Source organism: Sapajus apella, unplaced genomic scaffold (assembly GCF_009761245.1).
Source record: "Sapajus apella isolate SASKATOON/1434 unplaced genomic scaffold, GSC_monkey_1.0 scaffold48, whole genome shotgun sequence".
Classification (NCBI taxonomy): domain Eukaryota; kingdom Metazoa; phylum Chordata; class Mammalia; order Primates; family Cebidae; genus Sapajus; species Sapajus apella.
In genome coordinates, this window is record NW_022436988.1 from 5584404 (window position 1) to 5595680 (window position 11277).

General features: G+C 57.3%; 1 protein-coding gene across 5 annotated transcripts in view; it reads right to left on the reverse strand.

Annotated features, from left to right (window-relative positions):
• The window catches only part of SEPTIN9 (septin 9), a 208151-nt gene that overhangs the window by 91273 nt on the left and 105601 nt on the right, over positions 1–11277 (reverse strand). For all 5 annotated transcript variants that reach the window (XM_032241529.1, XM_032241532.1, XM_032241531.1 and 2 more), the window contains one exon: positions 8617–9261. In XM_032241529.1, the coding sequence (XP_032097420.1) occupies positions 8617–9261 (645 nt within the window). The remainder of the gene's footprint in view (positions 1–8616; positions 9262–11277) is intronic.

An 11277-nucleotide genomic window follows, 5' to 3' on the forward strand; every position in this document is an offset into this window, starting at 1 on the left:
TTTTTTTTTTTTTTTTTGAGATGGAGTCTTGTTCTTTCTGTCGCCCAGGCTGGACTGCAGAGGCACGATATCGGCTCATTGCAACCTCTGCCTCCTGGGTTCAAGCGATTCTGCCTCAGCCTCCCAAGTTGCTGGGTCTGCAGACATGCACCACCACGCCTGGCTGTGCATTGCTTTTTAGGATGAAGAAAGGAAAAGGTCACAAGGAGAATGGGGCCGAGACACAGAGCGGGGCTTCTAAACACCAGCTTCCCAGCAGGACAGGCATGGGGCGATGCCACTGGCCTGGAACCCAGGGACGGGTTGGTGGCATGAGGTGTTGCTCAGGGCTTCAGACAAAGCCTGCCTGCTATGAAATAAGGCTTGTGCTCAGCTTTTGTTTATTTGTGTGTTTAACACGAATCCCCCAGGCGCTCCAGCCCTGCTTCACGAGTTTTCACTGTTCATTCTAACGCCGCTGCTCTGGAGGAATTGTGCCCACTTCTACAATGAGAAAACACACCAGAGAGGACAAGCCACCAGGCAGGACAGGGGCAGCGCCCAGGCACCTCTACCATTTCCCCCACACACGGGCGGGCAAGGCGTTACAGGTGCCTACGTCGTAACCTCTACAGGCCATTCTGGAAGGAGGGAGACGGAATCAGTGATTTTCAGTGCCATTTCCAGTTCCAGGTTTCAGACGGGGGCCGTGGAGTGGAATCTAGCTTGACCCAGGTGTGCTGACGGTGGCCATGTGACTGTGGACAAATCACTTTCCCCTCACCTGCACTGGATGAGACCAGGAATCTCCAGTCTGGGTTCCTTAAGAGTCCTGGGACTCCGCAGAGTACACCCAGTAGCAGCAGTGGGATGGGGGGACAGGGCAGGGGGAGCTCCATGCCTCCCCTAACCTAATCAGAGCATCTCCCTTTAACCCCTTCCTGGGCTCAGCATTTGGAGAGAATGGGAAGGAAGCTCAGGCCTGGCCATGGGCTACTCTGGCCTGTCAGTTACAACCCAGACCCCAGGCACCCCCCTGGACTGTGGGGGAGAGGGTCACTTATCACACCTACAGAAAATCTCAGAGAGGAAGCGGAGTCCAGCTGAGGAAGTGCCTCCCTACAGCTCTCAGACATGAGGCCCCAGGTGATACAGTGGGTCAGGGTGGACCACAGGGCATCCTCTCAGGCCGTCTGCTAGAATCCAGGGTCTGGTCAGGGGCTGCCCACACTTCGGGGCCCCGGGCGGACACTGAGTACGCTCCTCCAGGGTTGAATGTGCCCTCTGTCCACACCGCACAGAGCGTGGTTGTCTGGCCAGGGCACGCCCCTCCGGACAGGCTTGCCATTGTACAGACCCTCAATCCCAGCAGCTGTCCTGGGCCTGGGAGGCTGCGGCCGCAGACACAGCTCCTCTCTCTTCTGGCAGCTGCTCTGGCTTCCTGGGACAAGTGCCTAGAGGAGGCCTTACCCGGTGCCATGTGTCTGGAGGCCGGGGCTCCATCCTGGGGCCAGACTGTGTGGTCAGGGCCACAGGGCTGCAGGGGACAGAGCAGAGACACCGCCCCCAGCGCCTGCCTCCCCACCCCACCCTTCGCCGCAGCTGCTCGCTCTATTTAAGGTATTCCACAGCTGCTCGGCTCCCGCTGCATTCCCGGACTGGCCCTCCTTTCCTCTGACCACTGCACAGGGCTTGGCAGGCAGCTGGGCAGGCCGGGCAGGGGAGGGGTTCCCTTCCTGGGCCCTGGAGCCAGGCTCTGTCCTCTGGCCCCACCCCGTCCTCCCATGAAGGAGACACACATGGCCTGGCCGCTCCTCCCCCATTGGTCCTCCTGTTCCCCCAGCACATGGGGGACTTCCTGCTTCAGACCTGAGCAGCTCCAGGGACAGCTAGGAGAAGGAGGGTACTTGTACTTAGAAGGAAAGGACCAGGCGCAGTGGCTCACGCCTGTAATCCCAGCACTTTGGGAGGCCGAGGTGGGCGGATCACCTGGGGTTGGGAGTTCAAGACCAGCCTGACCAGCATGGCGAAGCCCCGTCTCTACTAAAAATACAAGATTAGCTGGGTGTGGTGGCTCATGCCTGTAATTCCAGCTACTCAGGAGGCTGAGGCAGGAGAATTGCTTGAACCCCAGGAGGGTGCAGTGAGCCGAGATCGCACCATTGCACTCCAGCCTAGGCAGCAAGAGCGAAACTTCATCTCAAAAAAAAAAAACCCACAAAGAGAAAAGAGAAAGAGACCCAATCCCAAAGTAAAAGGGGACTTGGGTGCCCTCTGGAAGCAGCTCAGGAAAATGGGAGGAGGTGGGAGCAGCGGGGCCTTCCGGATGAGACAGACCAACAGAAACGTCCGTGCCTTCTGGACACCTGGCCTTTAACCCTTCAGAAACAGACACACGTGACCCCACACAGAACACTCCCGAGGGCTCAGGGCCCGACGCAGGACGCGATCCAAGCTCACCGCTTCATCAGACACCAGTGAGTCCGTCGACGCTCACCAAGGCCCCCTGCCTTATACCTGGTAGTGGATGGACCTACAGACCCTGCCCGCAGGGAGTCCACAGTCCGGGGATAGACGCAGAGCACCTGTGGGTGTCCTGTAAACAAGGGGCCAGGAGCTGCGCTGTCTGTGGGCTTTTGTGGAGCCTGGGACCCTCCCTAAACCATATGGTGGTCACCCTCTCCCGGACTTCACAGTCCCTGATCCCCACCCAGGAACTTCTGGGGCCCAGTAGGTGTTCCTCCCTTGCAGGCTGATGCCCAGCCACCCCCCCAGACTCAGCTCCGACCCCACTTTCACCAAAGCCTCCTCCTCACTGCTCTGTGTTGGGCGGCTCCAGGGAGCCCTGTGCTTTGTTTAACCCTAGAACTCAACACTGTCCTGGCAGCCGCTGCCGTCTGACTGAGATTGCTCCCCGTTCTGTCCCCGGAACACCAGCCACGCCCACCATCGGCTCTGGGGGCCCGACTCCCAGCTCCTCAGTGCTCCACCCACACGACAAAGATTTCCAGACCTTCTCGGTCACAGGCAAACTACTGAGACATGCTGCCACGTCTACCCCACCCCAATTTCACACCCATTCACAAGGAACCCCAGCACCGAGGACTCCCTTCTTGGTACTTGGGGAGGCTGGAGACACGAGAACTCAGCCCCAGCCATCTCTATAGATGCCTTTTTGACATTTCAAGAAATTGAGGCTGGGAGGGCTGGAGTGATGGTCCAGAACCACTTGGCCCATGGGGCAGAGCCAGGACATGCCCAGAACTGAGCTGGGCACTGGGCCTGGCCTCCCTCCTACCCCCAGTGAGCATCCCAAGAAGGCAGAGAACCAGACCCACGGACGAGCGCGGAGCACCCGCCTTATAAGGCAGCGCTGGGGAAACTTGGCTGGTGTGGCTGAGGGGTTGGAGGAGGGAAACTCTGGTGAGGGGAGACTGAGCAGGCTCAGTCCTGGGTGCTGCAGCCCCGCCCCGCCCCGCCCAGAGGCACCTATGGTGGAGGGGAGGGCAGGGGAAGAACACGGACCCAAGAGAGGAGGCAAGGCCATCCCCACCCAGAGCCTGAGAGGACCAGAGACGACCCCAAAGGACGAGGGCCTTCTGGGGGAGGACAGCAAGGAGGGTGCCAAGTACAGAGGCAGGGCCAGAACCTCGGGACCCGAGAACCCGCTGCACCAGCACAGAGCTCAGAACTCACCAGACCCTGGTGCGGAGGAGCGGGCAGGGAGGCCTGTGCCCTCTGCGACACTCTCTTCCCCTCCCTCCCCTTCAACCTAGTGCCCACACTCCCTCCTGAAACGCTGACCCTTCCAGAACCTCCACACTGAAGCCAGCACCCACTCACTGGGCCCTCCAGCATGACGTCCAGAGGAGAGACCCGGTGCCCTGGGGGAAAGTTGACCAGGAAAGTTTCCGCTTGGTCCCTAGGGCTGCCTCATGGTGATCACTACATCTGCCTACAAGAGCCACGAAAGGCTGTCCCCGCTTCATCACCAGTGGGTCATTCCTTCGGCATAATTTTATGGCATACCTATTATGTCCAAGTCACTTACTCGGTACCTTAAGGGATTTTTTTTTTTTTTTTTTTTGAGACAGGGTCTCATTCCGTCGCCTAGGCTGGAGTGCAGTGGCACAATCTCAGCTCACCACAGCCTCAGCTTCCCATGCTTAGGTGGTCCTCCCACCTCAGCCTCCTGCATAACTGGGACTACAAGCGCATGCTACCATGCCTCGCTAATTTTTTGTATTTTTTTGTAAAGACGGGGTTTCTCCATGTTGCCCAAGCTGGTCCCAAATTTCTGGGCTCAAGCAAATCTGCCTGCCTCAGCCTCCCAAAGTGCTGCATTTACAGGAATGAGTCACTGCACCTGGCCCCTTATGGGATTCTTTATAAAAACCAAGACAGGCTGGGCATGATGGCTCACGCCTGTAATCTCAACACTTTGGGAGGCCGAGGCAGGCAGATCATAAGGTCAGGAGGTCAAGACCAGCCTGGCCAATATGGTGAAACCCGTCTCTACTAAAAATACAAAAATTAGCTGAGCATGGTGGCGTGCGCCTGTAGTCTCAGTTACTTGGGAGGCTGAAGCCAGAGAACTGATTGAACCTGGGAGGCAGAGCCAGAGGTTGCAGTGAGATGAGACTATATTACTGCACTCCAGCCTATGGGCGGCAGAGCGAGACTCCGTCTCAAAAAAAATAACAAAACAAACAAACAAAAAAACAAAAAAAAAAACAGACAAAAGCCCCACCCTCAGAATCTAGTCGGGGCATGGAAGGAATTCTGAAGACTATGCAGCAAAACCTTAAGCATGGATATTGCTGGCTTACAGGTAAATTTTAGGTTCTTTCTTATTTCTGTACTTCCTGCATTTAAAAAAAAAGGGGGTACTCAATTACTTTTTATGATCTGAAAAACTATTTTTGCATTAAAAAAAAAAAAGTCTAGCAGAAGAAATAAAGTTTATACACAAATCATTTATAACCCAAGCTGAACACAATGCATTTGAACGGGGTTTTGAGGGATGCATAGGAGTTCAACAAGGCAGTGATATAAAGAGAAGCAGGTTAAGGTTAGGAGGTCAGGGCAAAGAGGTTGTGAGGAAAGGTGTGGGAGACCAAGGGAAGACCAACGCAGGGGAAGCTGGGAAGCAGAGGTGTGAGCTGGGCAGGAGAGTGAATCAACAGTGGAGGGGCCTACGGCGAGTGAGCAGTGAAGGGTCAGGGCAGGAAGAGATCTCTGCAGTGCTGTGCTCTGGGAAAGTCAGTCTGGGAGCAGTTCAGCTGGGGCCCCAGGAGCCCCTGCCCTGTACCCACAGCTCTGGGGTGGAGACAAACCACAGCGCCCTCCCGGAGGCAGAAGCCAAGGGCTGGGCATCTGCTCAGAGGGCACGGAACTCCCTTCCTCCCTGATCCTTTTCCCCATTGTACCAGCTGGATCCCTGGTGCTGAGGGGGGAGGGGGGCCTCGGAGATTGGTCAGAGCAGTGTACGTGGGGGCTGAGGGAGCTCCTAACCCAGCCCCGCATGGAGGGGCAGAAGGCGATGGGCCTGCTGGGCCTGCAAGAAAGATGGGCAGGAAGTCGAGTTGAAGACAGCTGGATCTGTGTCCAGAACAGTCATGACAGAGAGAGGGAGGACGGAGAAGCAAGCAGGCAGTGCCTCAGTGGAGGAGCTAGTGGGGGTCCCGGAGGCCTGAGCAGCCACTCCCATCGGATTTCAGGATCACCCCTCCATCAGGAAGGCCCTGCCCTCGTCTCTACCTGCCTTTCCTCCACCCGGACCTGCTTAGCCCTCAGGACCCTCAGCCCAGCCCACGGACCTCTCCACACGAGCTGGACTCCCACCTGCACAGATCTCTGTCTGGGGCTCTGAGATGCTGACAGTTTTCTCCCACACCCGGGCTCCAACGTGTACACCCTGTCCCACAGAGAAAGCCACCGTTCCTGCAGAGTTCCAGGCTCCGGCCAGCTCTGAGCACTGCTGCCTCCACGTGGCCTGCCTCTCCCTCCCCTCCTGCCCTGATGAAATTGCACTTCCACTGCTGGGGATGCTCCCTGGGCACTCCTTGTGTCCCACACATCCTGCTCACGGCTCGGTGAGCTCCAGAAAGCACAGTCTGGAGGACATGTCCCTGGGTTTGGCTCCCGGCACAGTCTCTGGCACAATTTAGGGGCTGAGCTGCATCTGCCCCTGGAGGAGGATGGCCTTGCACATCCCCATGGACATCTCCCCACCTGTCCCCCAGAGCCAGGACCATATCCCTGTGCATCCAGCGCCAGCCGTCACCAAGATTTAGATGGCCTGGTGACAACCGCCTCCCCAGCCACATCCTGTTTGACTCAGCTGAGTGTGAACACATCAACCCAGGAGGGGGGTGTATCCGGCACGTCAAACAAAGGTCCCGCACCAACAGAAGGCTGGGGAGGAAGCAGACTCCTGCCACTCTGCAAACTGCCCATGCCTTTGTCCTGACACCACGCCATCGGCGGGCTGTCACCAAGACTGGGTGGGTGGGGCGGGGTGGCTCCGCAGGGTCAAGCTTAGAGAGGGAACATGGACTCACACACCAAGGGCTGGAAAGGACCTTCCAAGGCCCCGTAGCCTCTGGCTACTCAAGCATGTTCCAATGCCCCCTCTGTAGGAAATGCAGAGTCCCAGGCCTCAGACCTGCCAAGACAAATGTGAGCTCCACACCATGAAAGCACACGGAGCACCGGTCTCCCCCCATCCACGCCCTCTCCAGGCCCCACATGCTCCCAGCTCCCAAGCCCACTGACCACTGGAGAATTCTCATTCAACAAGAAAAACCAAAAAATGGTTGGGCATGGTGGCTCATGCCTATAATCCCAGCACTTTGGGAGGCCGAGGGAGGAGGCTCATTTGAGCCCAGGAGTTTGAGACCAGCCTGGGCAACCTGGTGAGAGCCTGTCTCTACAAAAAATATTAAAAATTAGCCAGGCATAGTGGCACACAACCTGTGGTCCTAGGTACTCGGGAGGCTGAGGCTGGGGGATCACTCGAGCCCAGGGAGGCAGAGGTTGCAGTGAGCGGTGATCACACCACTGCACTGCAGCCTGGAAGACAGAGCAAGGCTATCTCAAAAAAATCAAAGAAAAGCCAAAGAAGATGGAAAGCAGGGACTTAGCGAGAGATGGAAGCAACGTAAGGGTCCAGCGATGGAGGAACAGCTACACAGCACCGTTGCATCGCACAGCAGAATATTATCAGCCTTTAAAAGGAAGGAAATTCCCACCCCACGCTACAGCACGGATGAACCTCGAGGACGTCATACTGAGTGAAATGAGCCAGACACAAAATGGGCAATTATTTTATTTTTCCACTCATACAAGGTTCCTAGAGTGGTCAAATTATTTCATAATAAAGACAGAAAGTAGGATGGTGGCTGCCAGCGGCTGGCGGAGGGGACGGGGAGCTTGTTCTAACGGGAACGGAGCTCTATTTGGGAGGATGGCAGGGTCCCAGAGACGGACGGCAGGCTGAATGTACCGAATGCCACTGAAATGTACACTGCAAGGTGGCCAAAATTGCATGTTTTATGTTGTGTATTTCACCACAATTAGAAATAAGAAGAAAAAGGTAAATCAAAAACCTACACTGTGCTGTTCATCCAGCCCAAAGAGCGGTTACTGAACACACTACTGGAGTTCTGAGTCCTGCGCCCAGAATCGAACCTGGCTCTCGAGGGGTTTCTAACCCAGCTGGACCTTAACACACGATCCCTGCTGGAGCCTGGCAGCACGCCTCTGAGAAAGGACCCAACCATGTCCCACAGCCTGGCATTTCCAAACAGGCCGTGTCCTGCAGGACTGGCACCAATCCCCTGCCCGTAAGCTCCACGTCACATGGCTCCAGGCTTGAGCCCTCTGAGGACATGGCCAGAGCCCCTGTCCGCTCTCCCCTCTCCGGAAGGGCACCACCAAATAAAGCTGTGTGCAGCTATCACGAAGCCCCCTGGTCTGGGCACCCCTTCCCAGTGCCCTGAGAATCTTGTCCTGTTGGCTAAGGTGCCCCTCATGTTCCCCTCCCTCTGCCACAAGCATCCCTCCTGGGGGAGGAGGAGACCAGGCCACGAGCTCCGACGTCAGCTGCAGGAGGCATATGTCCCTCCTCCCTTCACCAAGCCCTCGGCCTCTGCTGGACACGCCCAGGCAGCCTGCAGTTCCTCGAGCAGGAGCCGCCGGAATGTGAGAGCCCATCCAGGGGTCTCAGCCGCACCCTGTCCCACGCCCCTGCACAAGCCTGCCACGGTTCCTATGTGGCTACTCATTCTCCAAGCCTCCCAGGCCTCCTGGGACACACAGCAGACAGAGGTCCTACGACGGCCCATGGCAGCCCATGGTGACCAATAAAGGAAGCTCCTTAAAGCCCAGAGAATCTTTCCAAACTCTCACTCAAGTCCCACTTGGAGCATCTTGGCATGTCCCCATCAGGCAGACAGAGCCCCAGCCACCTCCCCTGAGATTGCAGACCCCTATCGCCACGTATTCCGACCTTCCTGGGCTCCAGGGGAGCACCCCCCACCCATATCCAGCTTCTTCCTCCAAGATTCTGTGTCAAAGCCAGCAACCCGGTCCCCCGTGACCGCAGTATCCAAGACCCCATGCTCTGGGACTCACCCTCCTGGCTCCGGGATGCAGCCTCGGCCACAGGGGGCTGGGGCTTGGGCTCCAGCCTGCTCTGCAGCTGAGACACGGGGGTGGGCTCTGAATTCTCCAGGGTCTGGGCTGGGCTGGGGGCGCTGGACGCCTCAGCAGGCTTGGGCATCTGGATCTCCACCCTCTTGGGGGCTGCGTCAGTGGCAGGGGCAGTGGGCACCTCAGGGAACTTGGAGGCAGGGGGCTCCATCCTCCGGTGGGCTGACTCCTGCGGTTTGACGATGGTGAGCTCCGTCCTCCGAGGGGCCGGCTCCGGCGTCTTGTGGCCCAACACCTCGGCCCTCTTGAGCCCGAACCGGGATGGCCCGATGGCCCCGGCGTTCTCCACCTGCTTGGACGAGATGTCAATGGACAGCTCAGTGCGCCGGGACACCGGCTCAGCCACCTTGGAGCCCGAGAGCTCCACCCTCCGCAGGGACGCCTTGGGGGAGCGCTGGCTTAGGGAGTCCACATGGCGGGCCGGGGGCTCTGAGTTCTTCACGCCCAGGTCCTGGAATTTCTGGGTGGAGCTGGCCACAGTGGCTCGGACCAAGGGAGTCTGGACCCTCCGTGGTGGGGTGGAATTGGGTGTCTCGACCTCCTCGACCTCAAAAGATCTTTTCAAGGCTGAAAAATAAAGAGGGGGTGCAATTGGTGAGTGGATGCCTCAGGAACACTCCGGCATGTTTCTTGCCATGGAGCAGCAGAGGAAGGCAGGTGAAGCTGCGAAGGCCCCGGGGCTCTTCCCATCCTGCACGCCTCAGCAAGCGAAAGGGACAGCCCCATCCTCGGACACTCATCATAGGTTCTGGGACAGAGATGCAGGCCAGAGCAGGAGGCGCTGCCCATCCCGTCTTGCCGTGGCCACAGTGCAAACCACACAGCCTCCCGCTCCAGCTACGTCTACATAGGAACGTTCTAGTTCCAGAGAAGATTTTGATTTCCTTCTTTTTTTTTTTTTTTTTTTTTTTTTTTTTTTGAGACGGAGTCTTGCTCTGTTGCCCTGGCTGGCCGGACTGCAGTGGCACCTCCCAGGTTCAAGAGATTCTCCTGCCTCAGCCTCCCCAGTAGCTGGGATTACAAGCACACACCACCAGGCCCAGCTAATTTTTGTATTTTTAGTAGAGATGGGGTTTCACCTTATTGGTCAGGCTGGTCTCGAACTCCTGACCTCAAGTGATCCACCTGCCCCGGCCTCCCAAAGTGCTGGGATTACAGGCGTGAGCCACCGCACCCGGCCTTGATTTTTTCTTGTGGTGGTTGTCTTTATCCTTCCTCACCTCCAGCCAAGGCACACACCCAGACATCACCAGCAAACACACCTCCACCACCAGCCACAGTGGGGGACACACTTCCAATAATAAGTGACCACAACCGTAGCCAATCAGAACCGCAGCGGGAATAAGACCCAATGAATGACACCAAGAGAGGACCCTGGAACTTCAAGTGCCAGCGAAGTGCTGGGCTTACTGAGTTCATCACACCTATAGCCATCTAACCCTGGGACATAAAGAATATCATGACCCCCAGTACAGATGGGGAAAGTGAGGCTCAGGGTAGACACAGAGCCAGACTGTACATCAGGCTGATGCCAGAGCCCAAAGTTCCAATCACTTGGTTATCTAGCTCCCCCAACTTAGTCCACAGGAATCAACTTCCTCAGTCATCAGCCTCTCCTGCATCTTTCCATCCAACACCAGCAGCCCCTGCAGGGATGCCAACACCCAGCTCCTGCCCTGCAGCCATCCTGCGTTCTCCACCGGGATCTGCTCCCTCGGAGGCAGTGGCGATGGTACCTGGGAAGCTGCCACCCTCACAGTCTCCGCAACCGCACTCGCAATGAGAGCCAGCCGCTCCTGGTTGTCAGGGCCAGAGCAGGGCGGGGCCTCCCTGGCGAGCACATTCACCAGCTCCTTCCTGGGCCAGGCCCACAGTACAGCCCCCCCCCCGCCCCCGTGCAGACCCATAGTATCTCCCCCAGCCACTCCCTGCCTCACCAGGCCCCAAGTCCAGGACACAGGGGAATTCCACCACTGCCTCCCCTGCCCACAGGAAAAGGGATGACAGCTGGTCTGCAGCCCCCAACAGTAGCTCTCCAGGACCACGTCAGCGCCTTCCCTCACCGTCGCCCTTCCTCCCAATGCACTCAGGCACTGAAGAGGGGAGAGGCCTGATCCTGGCTGCCTCAGCTGCCAGCTTCCCAGGCAAGACTCCCTCTTGGTGGACACAGACAAAATCCTGGGTCACTAAGCTCAATCCCCACCAGAAGCTGGGCAGGGAGCCACATGGACTCCAGGGAACTCTCCGTTGTCACAGGCCCTGTCTCAGCTCCATCACTGCCCTAAAGGATGTGGGCCCCACTTGGCCAGGGCAGCTCACTTCTCAACAGAGTAGAAATCTGTATCTTTATGTGAAATCTGGCACAAAGCAAAACAATCCCTTTTGAAAACACTAGCCAGCCTGGCTGACATGGTGAAACCCCATCTTTACTAAAAATAAAAAATTAGCTGGGTGTGGTTACAACTGCCCACAGTCCCAGCTACTTGGGAGGCTGAGGCAGGAAAATCATTTGAACCCGGGAGGCAGAGGTTGCACTGAGCTGAGACTGACTTGGGAGGCTGAGGCAGGAAAATCATTTGAACC